This window comes from Callithrix jacchus, chromosome 9, assembly GCF_049354715.1.
Source record: "Callithrix jacchus isolate 240 chromosome 9, calJac240_pri, whole genome shotgun sequence".
Lineage (NCBI taxonomy): Eukaryota > Metazoa > Chordata > Mammalia > Primates > Cebidae > Callithrix > Callithrix jacchus.
Window position 1 is genome coordinate 62,063,469 of NC_133510.1, and position 16,005 is coordinate 62,079,473.

Genomic DNA, 16,005 nt, shown 5'->3' on the forward strand with positions numbered 1-16,005 from the left:
CTCTTGGGTTCAAGTAATTCTCCTGCCTCAACCTCCCAAGTAGCTGGAACTACAGGCACGTGCTACCATGCCCAGCTAATTTTTGTATTTTTTTTAGTAGAGACAAGGTTTCACCATGTTGACCAGGATGGTTTCGATCTCTTGACCTTGTGATCCACCTGCCTCGGCCTCCCAAAGTGCTGGGATTATAGGCTTGAGCCACCGCGTCTGGCCTTCTTTTTCTTTTCTTGAGACAGAATGTTGTTCTGTCACCCAGAGTGGAGTACGGTGGTAAAATCTTGGCTCCCTGCAACCTTTGCCTCCCAAGTTCAAGTGATTCTCATGCCTCAGCCTCCTAAGTAGTTGGGATTACAGGTGTGGGCCACCATGCCCAGCTAATTTTTGCATTGTGTCTTTTTTTTTTTTTTTGTGACAGGGTCTCACTCTGTCACCCAGGCTGATGTGCAGTGGTGCAATCTTGTCTCACTGCAACATCCACCTCTGGATTCCAGGGTTCAAACAATTCTCCTGCCTCAGCCTCCAGAGTAGCTGGGATTACAGGCACACACCACAGTTGCCTGGCTAATTTTTGTACTTTTAGTAGAAACAGGGGTTCACCATGTAGGCCTGGCTGGTCTCGAACTCCCTACCTCAAGTGATCCACCCACCTCAGTCTCCCAAAGTGCTGGGATTATAGACATGAGCCACGGTACCCAGCATAAGTTTCTTTTATACATAGCAAATATTTCTTACTTGGGGTCTCTCTGTTTCTTTGTATTTAAAATCAAGTTATGTAGCCCCAGTCAGAGCACTACCTAAATTATGTCATGTCTTTTTCAAGGGAACATTTCTGGAGGCACATGATAGTCTTCTGTCCTTCATTGGTGATGTTAATTTTGGCCACCAAGTCAAGATGCTGTCTGGTTTTCCCACTGTGCAGTTAGAGAAAAATTGCAGTTACAATTTTTCCTCTTGCAACAAATAAGCCAACTATGGGGAGATACTTTAGGCTATGTACATACCCTGCTTCTGTCAAACATTCCCCCTAGAATTAGCATTCATTGATTATTCTTGCCCGAACCAACTTTTACTACGATGATTGCAAAAAGTTATTTTCCAACTCCATCAGCTCCTTCCACATTTATTAATTAGCATTCTCCCTTCTCCTTCTTTCATTTAATTAATTAATTATATATTATCAGTGTGGACTCAAGGATTCCTATGTTTTCAATAGTTCATAATTCATTCCCAATCGTCTCCCCTGGGGACACCAACCAGATAAAGTAGATCTTTATCTGTCTTGCCTGTTACAAATATTTTCTCACAGTTTGTCTCAATTTTAGTTTGTTAATTTCTTCACTCAAGTTTTTCATATAGTCAGATTTATTAATATTTCCCTTTACATCTGGCTTAGAGATCTCTTCCCTACTCCGAGAGCGTAAACAAAACAAAAATTCCATGATTTCTTTTTTTGAGACAGAGTCTCGCTCTGTCACCCAGGCTAGAGTGCAGAGGCACCATCTCAACTTACTGCGGCATCAACCTCCCAGGCTCAAGCCATCTTCCCACTTCAGCCTCCCAAGTAGTTGGACTACAGGCGTGAGCCACCTCGCTAGGCTAATTTTTTAATTTTGTGTAGAAATGGAGGTCTCACCATGTTGCCCAGGCTGGTCTCGAACTCCTGGGCTCAAGCGATCCTCTCCACTGGGCCTCCCAAGGTGCTGGGATTACAAGCATGAGCTACTGTGCCGGCCTTCATGATTTCTTTTACTACTTTTATGATTTCACCTTTAATATTATAATAGACTTGGAATTTTGGTGTAAGAAGGGTAGGGATTCCACTCCCCCCCAGCTGATTAGTCATTTATTTGTATAAAATTCATTCATTTAATAATCCACCACACACACATATTTTCATTATGTTCTATAGTTCTTATTATATAGTTTTTTTCCTCTTGAATCTTGAGCATCTTTTATTAGAACTATGGAGCCACAGAACTCTGATTCTCGGCAGTGTGAGGTATCAGGCTGTCTACCACATAAGGCTTCCAGGCAGAACTACCGCCAATCTGGCCACTCTGGGGTTTCCTTCCTCCTGCAAAGATTGCACCAAGGGGCAGTTAGCTGAAATAGGCCCTTGAATTCCCCAGTGCGTATCTCGCATCTGTTTAATAATGAAAGGCAGGGCGGGGGAGGAGGGGCAGGGGGAGGCTGTGCATCTGTCTTTGTTAGAGCGTTTATTTTCCAGGGGTTGTTTCCTTTATAGTCACTCTAACATTCAAACCTTCCTTGAGGTGGGTTTTAGCGCGCCCCCGCCCCACCTTCTCCCAAAGCCTTATTTGCCCATGGTTGTCTACAAGCTCAGAACGAGCAGGCAACGGAATGGCTGGTCTTGGAGCAGGCGATTGAGATGCCAGGGTTTAGAGGCGAAGGGCTGAGGGCAAGGAGCGAGGACCTTCCCGCGTCTGCTCTGCGCCCCCGCAGTTTCCTCCGCGCCCACCAGAAGGCGCCGGGGCGCTCTCATTCCCCGCGCGGAGCCGGAGCAGCTGCAATCAGCCGGGAGCTGAGCCGCGCTGCCCGGTGGTGTGAGGAGCCGGGCAGCTGCCGGAGCCCTCCCTGCGCTGCCTCTAGGACGTGGCGCCAGGGATCCCCAGCTATGCCGCCGGGGCTGGGGTGCAAATGACTCTGAACTTGGTCCTCGCGCCTCGCCAATCGCCCCCGGGCAGGAAACGCCCAGAACCGCCACCGCGCAGCGCTTCACAAAAGCCGGGAGAGTTCCAAGGCGGGAGGGGTCGGGCGCGCTCCAGAGGCAGGAGGGTCCCCCACACCCTTCAGGCTCACGCCCAGCTCCCCCATCGGGTAGCCCCCAGCCCCATGAGGACCCTCAGGCCGGGGCCGAGAGCCCGGCACAGCCCGGACCGAAATTTTGCGGCTGCCTTAGAGCGTTAGACAGGTCAGTGCCCGGTGGGGGATGAGGGAGGAGGAGCAGGAGGCGGGAGGAGGCGCGCTTCCCGGTCCACCCTGTCCCCCGCGCCGCTTCCCGAGGCCACTCATCGGGTCACCTCCGCCGGGGGCGCCCGCCAGCACGGGCGTGATTCTGCATTTTTGTGACAGGCTAGGTGTGGAGCCTCCCTCCGCAGCTCACCCTGGCCCAGGTGATGCTCGGACTGAGGAGTGGGGGGCTCCCCGGCTAGGGTAGGCGGCGGGCTTGGGGACGGCCGCTCCTAATACAGCGGGGCTTTTCTGCTCACGCATGGCCGCGTCGGAACCGCGGCATCGAAATGCCTTCCGCATTAAGATGCCAGGCCTCGGGTGTGAGAGGAAACCGAGATGCAGGAGAGGGCGAGAAGAAAGGAGGCCGGGAGTCCCTAGGGCCGGGGAAGTGAGGGGAGGGGTACCGAGAAGACCGAGACTGGCAGTGCAAACCCTATCGCGGTGTGTGGAGTGGAGTGCGCCCTTGGGAGCCGTCTGGAGCCTCTGAGGTCGCGGGGCCAAGGGCCCAGCCCTTTCCCTCCCTCCCCCCCTTTCTCACTCCCCCCCCTACCCGCACCTAGGATGTGGCTGGGCCGCCGGGCCCTGTTCGCACTGGTCCTGCTGCTCGCCTGCGCCTCGCTGGGGCTCCTGTACGCGAGCACCCGGGACATGCCCGGCCTCCGGGCACCTCTTGCGCCGTGGGCGCCCCCGCAGAGCCCCCGCAGGCCTGAGCTGCCAGATCTTGCTCCTGAGCCCCGCTACGCACACATCCCGGTCAGGATAAAGGAACAAGTAGTTGGGTGAGTGCCGACCACGGCGGCGGCAGCGCAGCCCTCGCCCGGGGTGGTCTAGGGGCTTTTGTTTCCTCCATTGCTGGGCTCGGATGCCTGTGTTCTCCTGAGGGGTTGTGTGGAGTGAACTGGGAGGTCGAAGTGGGAGGCTGCTGAGGCTTGGGCTGGGGAAAATCTGTTCTCTGAACCTTGCCAAGGGGATGAGGATGGGGATGGGCGTGGGAGGTTGTGCAGTCAAAGGAGGGCCCTGAAAGACTCCCTAAGGTCCCGATTCAGGCATGAGAAGAGACTCCAGGTGGAGTCTTGGATGCTGGGTAGGCAGCTCCTGAAATCCTAGTAACTGGCCCTATCCTACAACTCTAAAATCCAGGTTTAGGGGCTGGATCATCAGAACCTTGGTCCCCCTCCCGAGGACTATTTGAAGGGCAGCGTTTAAGGGTATAGATCCTAGATGGACAGAGCTGCAGGACCAAGGGGTGGGGTGCTGTGTCAGTGTTCATGGGATCAATGGAGCTGTGTAGCTGGGCTCTGATGACCCTCACCTACCTGCTTCAGGCTGCTGGCTCAGAACAACTGCAGTTGTGAGTCCAGTGGGAGGGGCCTTCCCCTCCCGTTCCAGAAACAAGTCCAAGCCATTGACCTCACCAAGGCCTTTGACCCTGCAGAGCTGAGGACTGCCTCCGCCACAAGAGAGCAGGAGTTCCAGGCCTTTCTGTCAAGGTACTAGCTTGAAAGAAGGGCATGACGCCACAGGGGGAGAGCAGTGATTGTGTCCAGGAGGGAGAGCCCCTCTCCCCCCGGACTCTTCTCTGTTCTCTCCTTCCTCCACTGCCAGGAGCCAGTCACCAGCTGACCAACTTCTCATAGCCCCTGCCAACTCCCCACTCCAGTACCCCCTGCAGGGTGTGGAAGTTCAGCCCCTCAGGAGCATCTTGGTGCCAGGTAGGGAGGAAGGTCCCAAAGGATGACCTCAGCCACAGTGCAGGTGGCAGAGCCCAAGGTTGGGTGAGAAAGAATGAGCAATGGTCGGAATAGGAGGCTGGAACTTCTGATGAAAAGGGGACTTAAGGTCAGAAGGGGGCTTAGGAGGTGTGAGGTGAGGACAGAAGGGACTCTAGGAATTTCAGAAGACTATAATGGGAGTTTTGGGGGGAAGAATCTATTTTTTTACTGACTAACCATTGGTTAGATGGTGGGCAGGGCAGGCCTTAGGGAAAGCTTTGATAGGAAAGTCTCAAAAGTCAGTCACTGTAGGCTATGTTATACTGTGTCCCCTGCTGAGGTCTCAGTAAGAAGAATGGGTGGAAAGTTCTCTATTGTGTGTGGTGACAGCAGGGAGAAAAAACGAGAAAGAATTCAGGGTTGTCTGTGTAATTCTGATTCCCCCTCCTTTCTCCTAGGGCTGAGCCTTCAAGCAGCTTCTGGTCAGGAGGTATACCAGGTGAGAGAAAACAGGAAGATGAGGAGGCCAGGTGGGCATCAAGAACGCTGGGAGGGAGGCAGGGCTACTAAGAGAAGAATGGAGGAATCAGGGAGGCAAGAAGTGGGCCTGGGCCCTAACTCTCCAGTCCCTCCTAGGTGAACCTGACTGCCTCCCTGGGCACCTGGGATGTGGCAGGGGAAGTGACTGGAGTGACTCTCACTGGAGAGGGGCAGGCAGAGCTCACCCTTGTCAGCTCAGGGCTGGACCAACTCAACAGGCAACTACAACTGGTCACTTACAGCAGCCGAAGCTACCAGACCAACACAGCAGACACAGGTGTGAGGCCTGGGTGAAGAGGGGAAGGCTGGCCAAACAGAGAAGAACCAGAAAGGCTGGAGTGGTCAAACGGCAGAGGGCGTGGGAGGCATCTGGGCTATGGCCAGAGCTATGCAGCCACACAATGGGTGCTTCAACTGGACCAGTCAGGCCAGAGAGGGAGAGAAGAGGCCTTTGTTCATCTGGGGCTGGAGCAGGCCAGGGGGAAACCCAAGCTTTGGGTGTGTCTCCCCTTTAGGCTAACCTCAGGGCCTCAGGAAGAGACCTGTCCAAGGAGTTAGAAGACTATACTCCCAACTCACCCTTACTAGAGGGCAAAGGCCTTTACCTTCCTGGGTTTACATTTCTCCTCCAGCAAAAGGGGCCTAAGAGCCCTCCTGCTTCTCCCCAAAGCTTGTTAGTTGCAGGAAGTTTGCTTCGACCTTAGAGCCTTCCGCTTGCTGTTTTCTCAGCCTGGAATGCTGTTCCCCAGATTTTTGCAGACCGGCTCCTTCTTGTCATTTAAATCTCAGCCCAAATGTCTCCTCTTCACTATTACATTACTTGTTTGTCCTATTTTCCATTCAATACTTACCAGTATCTGAATTTTTAAATTTTCTTAGCCTGGCACCAGACTGACTAGATTCCTATCAGCTTTGTTGCTTAATAGTTGTGTAAATGTGGCAAGTTACTTTTCTGTGTCTCGGCTTCTTTTTCTGTTGTAGGAATCTACTTAATAGGGTTATCATAAGAATAAAATGAGTGCATACATTTAAGGTCATTTTTTAAAGGGTCTGGCACATAGTAAATGCTCAGTAATGGTTAGTTTTTACTTAAAACTTTTTTATTGCTTTTCTCCTACCCATTATAATGTAAGTTTCGTGAACGTAAGAACCTTGTGTTCTCGTCCACCAAGGCCTAGAAAGGTGGGACACAGAGTAGGCACTTAAATATTGCTTGACTGAAAACAGAATGTTGTCCCACCCTTCAGGGTCAAATGCCATGTCCTTTCTTCCCAGTCCGGTTCTCCACTGAGGGACACGAAGCTGCCTTCACCATCCGCATAAGACACCCCCCCAACCCTCGGCTGTACCCACCTGGGTCTCTACCCAAGGGAGGTGAGGCTGGTAGGGGCAGGGATGTATTAGATCCACCTTGGTGAGGAGCAAGGTGGGAGAGGACAGCCCTGGGAGGGGATATCTACCTGTTCCTCTCTCCCCACTCTCCTTGTCTGCACCCAACCGTGTGCCCTCAATCTCAGCAGAGTACAACATCAGCACGCTAGTCACGATTGCCACCAAGACCTTCCTCCGTTATGATCGGCTGCGGGCTCTCCTCACCAGTATCCGACGCTTCTACCCAACAGTCACCGTGGTCATCGCTGACGACAGTGACAAGCCAGAGCGCGTTAGTGGCCCCTACGTGGAGCACTATCTCATGCCCTTTGGCAAGGTGTGCAGCCGGCAGGCGGAATGGAGGCCAGAGGACTCCCTCAGGGGGACACTCTTAATCTGCAGCCACCTCCAGGGTGGTGATTCGAGGACCACCTTCCTCAGAATCATGGGGTGCCCATTAAGCATGAGGATTCCTGGAATGTAAGCTTTGTGGGAGCAGGAAATTCTCTCTGCATTCTTAGAATGGTGCTTAGTGCCTGATGGCATTCAATAAAAAAGCTGATGAATGAATAAATAAATGCACGCAGAAACTAAACACATTCCAAGACCACTGACTCGGAACCTCTGTGGGGAGCTGCTTTTTTTTTTTTACGTAACTCCAGGCCATTCAAAAGCACTCAAAAGTCAGGAGAAGGACACGGGCTGAGAAGGGTCGCAGGAGAGAAAGAAAGGTGGCAGAGGGCCAGGTCCTATTCTGCAGCCTCCCCAACTACATACACCTTTCCTCCAGGGCTGGTTCGCGGGCCGGAACCTGGCCGTGTCCCAAGTAACCACCAAGTACGTGCTGTGGGTGGATGACGACTTCATCTTCACCGCACGGACGCGGCTGGAGAGGCTTGTGGACGTGCTGGAGCGGACGCCGCTGGACCTGGTAGGGCAGGGGCCGCGGGATGTGGGGTGGAGAAGGGCCTTGAACAGGCTAAGGCCACGGCGGGGCCCTGCGGCCAGGAATGGCCAGCCCTGAGACAGAGAGGACCACGAAGTGGGGCCTGGGAACTGTCTGGGTCCTGCAGGGGTGGAGCCGAAGAGGATGAGGCAGGGGTACCCCCAAAGGCACCAGAGCGCAGATCTGCCCGCTTCGGGTCCCTTGTCCCCGGCCCTCCCGGAGCCAGCCTCCTTCTCCCTGCAGGTCGGGGGTGCGGTGCGCGAGATCTCCGGCTTCGCCACCACCTACCGGCAGCTGCTGAGCGTGGATCCCGGCGCCCCAGGCCTCGGGAACTGCCTCCGGCAAAGGCGCGGCTTCCACCACGAGCTCGTCGGCTTCCCAGGCTGCGTGGTCACCGATGGTGTGGTTAACTTCTTCCTGGCGCGGACTGACAAGGTGCGCGAGGTCGGCTTCGATCCCCGCCTCAGCCGCGTGGCTCACCTGGGTGAGTGGCGCCCCCTCCCGGCCGACCCTGTCAGCAGCCCCACGAGGCGCTGGCACAAGGCCCACCCCCCCCCCCACCCCCCCCCCGCCCCGGGTCTCTCCTCTGCCGCACCTGCGCCCAGCCGCCACCGGGAACCCTAGAACAGTTCTGCAGTGATTTAGCAAGACCTACACTTGGGCGAGAGACCCACCCTCTCCCAGCCACGCATACCCTTTAAGCCTCCATTCCCAGGACAGCCACTGGGCCCCCATAAGCTTACCCACCACTGTTCCCACCACCGCTACTCTACTGCCAGCACTTCCCCTAGTTCAGACTACAGTTGGTGCAATCCATCTGGCGTTTATTTAACCTCTGGGAGTGGGGGTAGGTTTTTCCGTTTTCAAAGCACAAGTACATTGACTCCATTTACACAAGAGTAAAAGTGAGATCCAGGAGTTGACTTACATGCTCAAGGTCCTTAGAAAAAAGTCTTTGCGCACACACTTTGCACTCCCTAAATTTGAGTTCTCCCTTAGTGGTCGGCCTTCTGCACCCTCAGGACGCCTTACTGTGCACTCCCCTCTACCCCCAGAATTCTTCCTGGATGGGCTTGGTTCCCTTCGGGTTGGCTCCTGCTCCGATGTCGTGGTAGATCATGCATCCAAATTGAAGCTGCCTTGGACATCAAGGGATGCCGGTGCAGAGACTTATGCCCGGTACCGTTACCCAGGATCACTGGACGAGAGCCAGATGGCCAAACACCGGCTGCTCTTCTTCAAACACCGGCTGCAGTGCATGACCTCCCAGTGATGGCCCGCAGGGGATTTCTGACTGTCAGGCTGAGCCTGCCTCCTTGTCCCTGCCAGGAATTTCCAGCAAACCCCACCACCCTGTGAGCACTCTACTGACTGTCCCTGAGCCCCTAGTTCCTCACTCTTCCCTTTCCAAACTGGATGCCCAATCGGGGTTGTCCTGGTAACACCCCTCCTTTTTTGAGTGCCCAGAGGCCTGGTGGAGCCATAACCTCTCCCACAGCCAGTGCCAAGTCCTCCCTCTCCCCATTCTCATGGGGCAGGAAATGGGGGGATCACTTTCCAAGTGCCAAAGAGCCCAGGGGGACTCTAAGAACCTAAGGTGAGAACACCGTCTGTCCTCTCATCTTCTTGGGACTGAAGGGGTGGGGAAGTTCTCCAACACGTGATCTCAAGACAGTGCCCTTCACCTGCATCTTCAAATCCAGTACTCTGTGCGCATGCTCCAGCCCCACCCCCACAGACAGAACTTGTGGCTCTGGGGCTGGGGCGAGGGCTGGTGAACACATGGTGAAAGCCATTCTTAGTGTGTCTCTGCAATGCTGTGGGCACAAAAGAAGGGGCACCAGAGTCCCTGTGCAAACAGCTAGACTCACTTCATGGATTCCAAAGCACTCAGCTTCATTTTATTAGTTACATTAGGTAAGGGGGCTCAGGGGTCATGGTCCTCATCACACACATGTCACTGGGGCCCTCTGCACTCCAAGTGATGAGGTCAGACCCACACTGTGCAAATCTTATGGTCAGTGGGCTCCTGGAGAAGAGAGGAGACATGTCAGGAATAGATTAAGCACCCTCTCCCTTGAAATGTGGCAGTCCTCTCAGGGGTACCCCACCAACTTAGGGATCTGAGTTCTTCAGTTCTTCACCCATAGCTCAGGCTCCCTGAGTTGGTCTTCAATCCACTATTCATTCTGGCTCCACCCTTTTCTTCTTGATCTTTCTCCACAGACCCTTTCCCAAACCCCTCTCCCTGGGTCTCCAGCCACTTACCCCTGCCTCATTTGCTGCAGCCCGGCACCTCCTGGCTCCTGCTCCTGGTGCTACTGTCCCCTTAGCAGGCTCCCCAGGGCATGAGCAGCTGCATCCTGCACACTCACAAACAGCTGATCTGGAGTCACCCTGTCCAGGAGTCCTGCCCGGGTCAGCGTCCCCAGCACCGAGGCTATGGGGGAGGGTGTCAGGCTCTGAGACCCTAAATCCACACTGGGTCCTTTTCCCTCCTGCAGGCATCCAGTCATTGCCCAGGCACTGGGCCCCACCCTTCTCCACACATCTCACCATTACACTGAGCCAAGAGGAGGCGGATCCTAGCATCTCGACATCGGCTGGCCAGCTGCAGGGTGGGGCAAGGGGGTGAAGTCCCAGATCAGAGGGTATGAGTGAGATGATAAGGAGTGTCTCTTCAACCCACCCTCTCCCTCACCTGCACCACTTCTCTGGCCCCAGCAGCATCTGCAAAGGTGACACCACTGAAGTCTAGGACCACCACTCTGACAGGCTCAGCAGCTAGAATGGGAGAAGACAGGAGTACCCAGGTGCCACCATGCAGCATGCCCAAATCTTCCTTCTCGTCATCCCATCTCACCTGCAACAGTTAGGCCATCTGGCTTTGAAGTCTCCTATGAGTAAAGAAAGGCAGTCACCACTCCCAGACACAGCATGAACATACACCCCTTGAGCATAAGGGTCCCCTCAGAACGCCCACCTGCCTCCCACTCCCTGGGGATCCACATCCCTCCTAAACCAAGCTCCCTCACCGTTCCTCCTTCTCCAAGCCCCAGGTGCCACTCCAGGTTGCGGCGAAACTGCCCGCGGGTCCCAAAGTAGAGTGGTGTTGGATAGCTCAGGATGCAGAGCCCTGGGACCTGAAGGAGCTAAGAGGTCAGAGGGTCAGAGAAACATGTGGGGCCAATCTTCCCTTCCTTCTTTGGCTGCAGCTCACCCACCTTGTGGCTTCCTTTGAGTGGCCTGTAGAGCTCTGTCCCCTCAGCCTGTCCAAGTGCCAGGCACTGCACCCTAGGGAAAAAAATGGGGTCAGATTTCCAGTTTAGCCTGGCCTGGCTGGGGAGTCATCCCAAGCACCTCATTCTCTCCCCTGCCCCGACCTCAATTCCACTCATCTCTGTGCCCACCTCTGGGTGCGACAGACCACAGTCATCATGGAGAAGACCACACCCACAGCCAGGCCCAGGTCCACACTCAGGGTCACTACAGCCACCCATGTGACCATCCACACAGCCTGCAATACAGGGAGGGGGTGGATTGCCCAAAAGAAAAGCCAGGCCATCGCTGCTGGGGAAAGAGATCCAGGGCAGTGACTACCAAGGCAAGTGATGGGGAGAGATGACCCAGGAAGGAGTAGAAAGCATGACAGAGGGAAATAACAGGAGTGATTGAATGGGACACACACCTGCACTAATTGGGAAGTTACAAATATTCAGGCCCAAGGGCTTCAAACCCCACCCTTTCCCTTGCCTGTGAGTAAAGGGTATTAGGAGTTATATGTACTGAGTGAATGGGTGGGTTGCAGAACTTAGGACCAGACAATTTGCTTTGGTTTAGAGCAGAGGCTGGGGATGCTAAGAAGATGGGAGGGGGCAATTGGGGATAATGCCATTTCTCACAAAGTCCATGCGGCTGATGCGCCATAGTTGTGGAAGTTCCTGCATCTGGAAGAACATCTGGCGCATGCTGGAGATGTTGATGCAAGCCAGGACAGCCTTGAGGCAGAGGAGGTGGACTGACTACCTCAATGTCCTGGAATACAGCCACCCCTCCCAGCCATGCTCACGCCTCCTCTGCTCCTTACCTTGGGCAGATAGTAAAAGAAGGGCCCGAGCCACAGTAGCACCAACAGAACCACTATGCAGGAGAAGAGGCCTGCCAGCTAGAGGGAAGGAGGGGGTGGAAGCAAAAAAGGAAGGGAGCCTCCCCCACAACGTGAGAGCTGGTCTCCCTGCCCACTCTGCCTTATCTTCCTCAGAAGTCTCCCTTCTCCCAAATCTCCTTTCACACAACCCCCTCCTTAATATTCTGCCATTCACATCTAACTCTCCCCTTCCCTGATTAATTAAATGCATATCATTTGCCAGTCTCTCTGTAGATGTCTGTTGTTAAAGTATCCAAGTTTTGCAGCCCACCTCCACCTTAAAAGCCACTGTGGGATTATCCTATAAGCAGGCTAACCACGTGCTTGGGTACCAGCAAAGTAAGGGAAACCAAAAATATTAGGGGGAGACTTTGATACGTGATATTTCTTTTAAAAGACAATGTCGTGTGAAAAAAATAAGAATTTTATCTCTTAAGTTTACTTTATGGTTTTGTGTTTTAATTTTGAACCACATCAGGGCACCACAAACTTTTTAGTGCTTAGAGCCTACAAAGGTCTTAATGGAACAATAGTATTTTCCATCCCTCCTATCTATAAGTCTATCCCCTCACTCAACCTCCCTCACAGATCCCCATTTTCTATATAGATGCCACCTGGGTATCTAGCCATTTTCCACCTGTTCCTCCACCACCACCACCACCTTGCCTGAATGGCCCATCCTTTCTCCTCGCCCAAGGATGCCGTCTTACCTGTGTTTTCCCACCAGCATCCACTAGTAGACTGGTGGTGGCCAGCGTAGCCGAGTTGGGAAAGCAAGAGAAGAGGGAGGAGATGAGGTTGGAGGCACCATGTGCCAGGAGCTCCTGGAGGGATGCAGTGAGATGAAGCAGAAGAGACAAAGGTATGGTGGAGAGTCAGATGAGAGGGTTGGGGTCCACAGTCAGAGTCCCACCTGGTTGGAGTCAATGGTGTAGCTATACTTGTCTGCATAAATGGAGGCCAGGGAGGCAGATACCGCAAAAGTAACCAGTGCGATGGGCAGTGAGTCAGCCAGAATCCTGGGCAGCTCAGCCAGGTTGGGAAGGAGGGGTTGGGGCAATCTGGAGAGGGAGGGATCCATGGTGAGGAGGGGTTGGGTGCTGCAGTGAGATAGGGAAGGCAGAGAAAATGGGGGAGGTGCAGAGATAAGAGGAAGTGTTGGGTGGGGGAGGTGGGAGAAGAGAAAGCTGGCGTCTTTTCGTTCTGCCTTACCCTCCAGGCAACAGCCCTACTATCTGGACGTTGTATCTTGTGTCCAGGGAACAGGTGAAGCAGAGCACAGAGGCCAGAAGCACCTGAGAAAGAGAGCAAAATGAAGGCAAGGGGAGGGATGGGGGCCCTGGCAAAAGCTAGAAAGGCTGAGCATGAGAGGGGACCATAATGCAGGCTTAGCTGGTTTCAGGAGCCCAGCACCTGGGGGAGCAGGATATGTTTGGCATGGGGGCCTGACAACTGATTTGGAATGTGGAGCTGGGAAAGAGGAATGATGTATGCCTGAGGCCACAGAGCGCTGCCATGGCAGAAGTAAGAGGAGGCTTCTGTGAAGGATGGTGGATATGAAGAGATGCCACTGAGCCTTCCAAAGAGAGAAGCTGGGCGGTATCTAGTGATATACTGGCATCAGTGGAGATGCGGAACGTTTGTTTAGTGGAAGAGAGAGAAATATCGGTGGAGGGTGGAGTGCACTGTGAATTACAGAGAAGGACCCTGGTGAGGACAGATGTCAGAGAAGGTGCTGTGACCAGCAAGACTTCAAGGGAGCGCTGTAGGATGGCGAAAGGTACTCTAAGAGGTCTAGAGGGGGCTCCGTGAGAGACGTGTGTCATTGTCTAGGGGGAATGTGGAAGGTCAAAGCGTTCTCCTCTAGGAGGCCTGGGAAAGTGAGTGTGAGCCGGCCCTCTGGTCGGTGGCCTCTCTGCACTCCACCAGGGGGCGGCAGCGGCCAGTTCCCACAGGACGGCAGGGTCTGTGTCGGCAGGGGCCGGCGCACACGGCCATCCTCACCATGACGACTTCCCCCGGGATCGGCGTGGGTAGCCGGTCTCGGAATCTCACGTTCAATTCCTTGACCGGCACTAGCAGCGCCAGGCTGAGCGCCGAGATGGTCAGTTCAGCCGGACTGCTCCGGGGCAGCGCAGTCAGCACGCCGGCCAGCGTCTGCGGGCAGGGGCGGTGAGCAGAGGGCCCCGTGCCAGGGTTCATGCGCCCCGGCGCGGGCCCCCAGAGCGAAGCCCTCTCTCCCAAGTGCCACCAGGGCTTCCACCTCCGCAGCGCCCTCGTTCAGCCACGTGGCTCCAAGCTTCCCAGCGCCCCTGTCACACACTATCCCTCCACCCTCCGTCCTTCCTCCTTTTTCGAGTTTCCCTATTCCCGGGACCTCTAGAAGCCGCTTCTCTCGTCTCCCAACTCCACCTTGAAGAGAGAGAAGCAGCCGATCTGGCGCGGGAGGGACAAGCCCAAGAGGCTCGGCAGCTGGGACACGAGCACGTGCAGCGCGGCTCCGCTGGTCAGCGCCTTGACCACAGGCTCCGACAAAAAGGTGGACAGGACGCCGAGCTGCAGCGCGAACATCCCCAGCTGCGGGGGAGAAGACGCGCAGTCACCAACTAGAGAAGAAGCAGACCAACCCCGCGTACCTCAGCCCTCCCGAATCCGAGCCGGAGGCTGGTCCCTCTCTCTCCCCCAGCCCAATTTCCCCGGCCCCCCAGCAGGGATCCCCCGGGGTCCTCCCCAGATCCTCCCTCACCATCAGCGCCCCGCTCCCGAAGGCCACTGCGGCGGCTACCCCAACCCGCTGAGCGTCCAACTGCTCTCTCTCGATTCCGCTCAGGTTCCCCACGAGGGGTTCTGGCACTAGCCGCTCGACAGCGGAGCCTGTCATGAGGCTGAGTATGGCGAAAGTTCCTGCCATGGGGGACACATGCAGACATCACCAGCTGGGCAGCCCTGGGAAGGGCAACAGCTCAGGCTCCACGCTCTGGGGCCGAGATGCTGCTGCCAGACTTCGCTCTCCAGGAAGGCTGCTGCCCCGTCAAGACTGTGGGGCACGAAGAGCTGCGCCAGTTGGCAAAAACTGCTCCCTCCTGCAGATTCTCTGCCTATGCACCTCTTCTTTCCCTTCTGAGTCCCTGAGATGTTCATTTTAACTAAATTTCATAGGGGAAAAAAGTTCAGGTAATCTCCCATCTCTTTGCACCCACTCTAGGAGAATTGCCTAGGTCAGTTTCCTGGCAGGGTTGGCCAAGGAGGGAAGTGAAGGTGGGAGAAGTGAAGAGGGAAATAAGGAAGACGGGAAGAGCCCCTGTCCATTTCCACCCCACAGGGAAGAGGAGTCATTGGAAGTCCCTGGTCACTCACCTGTGGACAGGTGTCTCCCAGTACCCAGCAAGCTGTAGATGAGGACGGGAAAGAAAGAAGTGTAGAGTCCAAACACCGGGGGCACGGAGGTCAGGAGGGCAAAAGCCATGCCTGGGATAGAAGTGGAAGGAACGGTGTGTTGTGGGGAGGGGGCTTTGCCCAAGCTCCAGGACTCACTCCCTTCCCACAGTCTTAGGGGCTGGCATCAAGGATGCTAAATCATGCCTCAAGAGGGAACTGAGGGGTTAATGGGCCTCAGTGGGAGGTCATGGGGTAGACAAGGTCAGAGATCCTGTGACCAAGTCCTGGGGGCCTGGCTTTTTGTGCCTCTCTCCAGCTCTCTGAGCCAGAACCTGTCCAAGACTTCTGGCAGGATTGCAGGTAGATGAGGGGAGGTGGAGGTGGGGATCTGATGGAGCTCACAGTCCTTACCCCGAACTTGGCCTCAGATCCCTCTCTCCCATCCTCAGCGGCACGAACCCACCACCTGCTCCCGGATTCTCAGCTCCCTACGCCTCCTCCCGGAAGCCCTCTAGAGCTTGTGCTCCTGACAGGCTGGTGTTAGGGCCTCTCACCCTGGGGCACGTGCACGATGCCCACGGTCACTCCAGCCACCGCGTCTCCAAGCAGCCAGGCCCGCCAGCGGTAATGGGGCAGCCAGTGCAGCGGGGGCAGCAGAGCCAGCAGCAGGCGCCACGCCCCCGTCGTGGAACAGGAGCCAGCCCGCAGCCTCCGTGGTCCGCAGAGCCGGGGAAAGCGGCGCTCTACAGGTCGCTCCAGCTCCAGCTCTTCGCTCCGGAAGAGCTGATGAAACCGAGTCTCGGTGAGAGCTTCCCTGAGCCTGGTTCCCACGGGGTACTTAAGGTCAGAGGTGTCTCCCGGGCCTGGGTAGGTCCCGGCGCCCAGAATCCCGCTCATTTTGCCCTTGGCCACCTCCAATTGAGCACGGCCTTAAATAC

The 16,005-nt window shown here is 55.2% G+C and overlaps 2 protein-coding genes across 23 annotated transcripts; one reads left to right on the forward strand and one right to left on the reverse strand.

The window, feature by feature from the left end:
* The first annotated feature begins 2,501 nt into the window (after nucleotides 1-2,501).
* Nucleotides 2,502-12,130, forward strand: B4GALNT1 (beta-1,4-N-acetyl-galactosaminyltransferase 1). Of its 22 annotated transcripts, none has more exons than XR_013521808.1 (12): nucleotides 2,502-2,932; nucleotides 3,534-3,752; nucleotides 4,299-4,463; nucleotides 4,579-4,685; nucleotides 5,144-5,184; nucleotides 5,322-5,502; nucleotides 6,473-6,599; nucleotides 6,743-6,933; nucleotides 7,387-7,527; nucleotides 7,786-8,026; nucleotides 8,598-8,897; nucleotides 10,047-12,130. XR_013521808.1 is itself a non-coding variant. In XM_054238345.2 (11 exons), exons 7-11 carry the CDS (start codon nucleotides 6,479-6,481, stop codon nucleotides 8,813-8,815), a joined length of 912 nt encoding a protein of 303 aa, XP_054094320.1. In that variant the 5' UTR covers nucleotides 2,502-2,932; nucleotides 3,534-3,752; nucleotides 4,299-4,463; nucleotides 4,579-4,685; nucleotides 5,144-5,184; nucleotides 5,322-5,502; nucleotides 6,473-6,478; the 3' UTR covers nucleotides 8,816-12,130. The 22 variants fall into 22 exon arrangements, 10 of the variants coding, with proteins under 10 accessions (XP_054094320.1, XP_078192351.1, XP_035112135.1 ...); XR_013521809.1 differs by having other exon boundaries at nucleotides 6,746-6,933; XR_013521799.1 differs by having other exon boundaries at nucleotides 6,501-6,599.
* Nucleotides 9,658-15,973, reverse strand: SLC26A10 (solute carrier family 26 member 10). The gene is given in 18 exon segments (XM_035256243.3): nucleotides 9,658-9,865; nucleotides 9,867-9,982; nucleotides 10,099-10,153; nucleotides 10,244-10,326; nucleotides 10,406-10,439; nucleotides 10,578-10,694; nucleotides 10,767-10,836; nucleotides 10,953-11,059; nucleotides 11,445-11,540; nucleotides 11,630-11,707; nucleotides 12,400-12,513; nucleotides 12,603-12,750; nucleotides 12,902-12,984; nucleotides 13,694-13,846; nucleotides 14,102-14,266; nucleotides 14,436-14,593; nucleotides 15,047-15,157; nucleotides 15,622-15,973. Coding segments are annotated over 18 exon segments (2,079 nt in total). The 5' UTR covers nucleotides 15,965-15,973; the 3' UTR covers nucleotides 9,658-9,817.
* Between the last annotated feature and the right edge of the window lie 32 nt (nucleotides 15,974-16,005).

Bases quoted from the DNA above. Each gene is read 5' to 3' on its own strand.
- B4GALNT1 (XM_035256244.3), top strand. From the start codon at position 3,535: ATGTGGCTGGGCCGCCGGGCCCTGTTCGCACTGGTCCTGCTGCTCGCC. The intron at 6,934-7,386 runs GTGTGCAGCCGG...CCTTTCCTCCAG, and splicing joins ATCTCATGCCCTTTGGCAAG to GGCTGGTTCGCGGGCCGGAA. The intron at 7,528-7,785 runs GTAGGGCAGGGG...TTCTCCCTGCAG, and splicing joins AGCGGACGCCGCTGGACCTG to GTCGGGGGTGCGGTGCGCGA.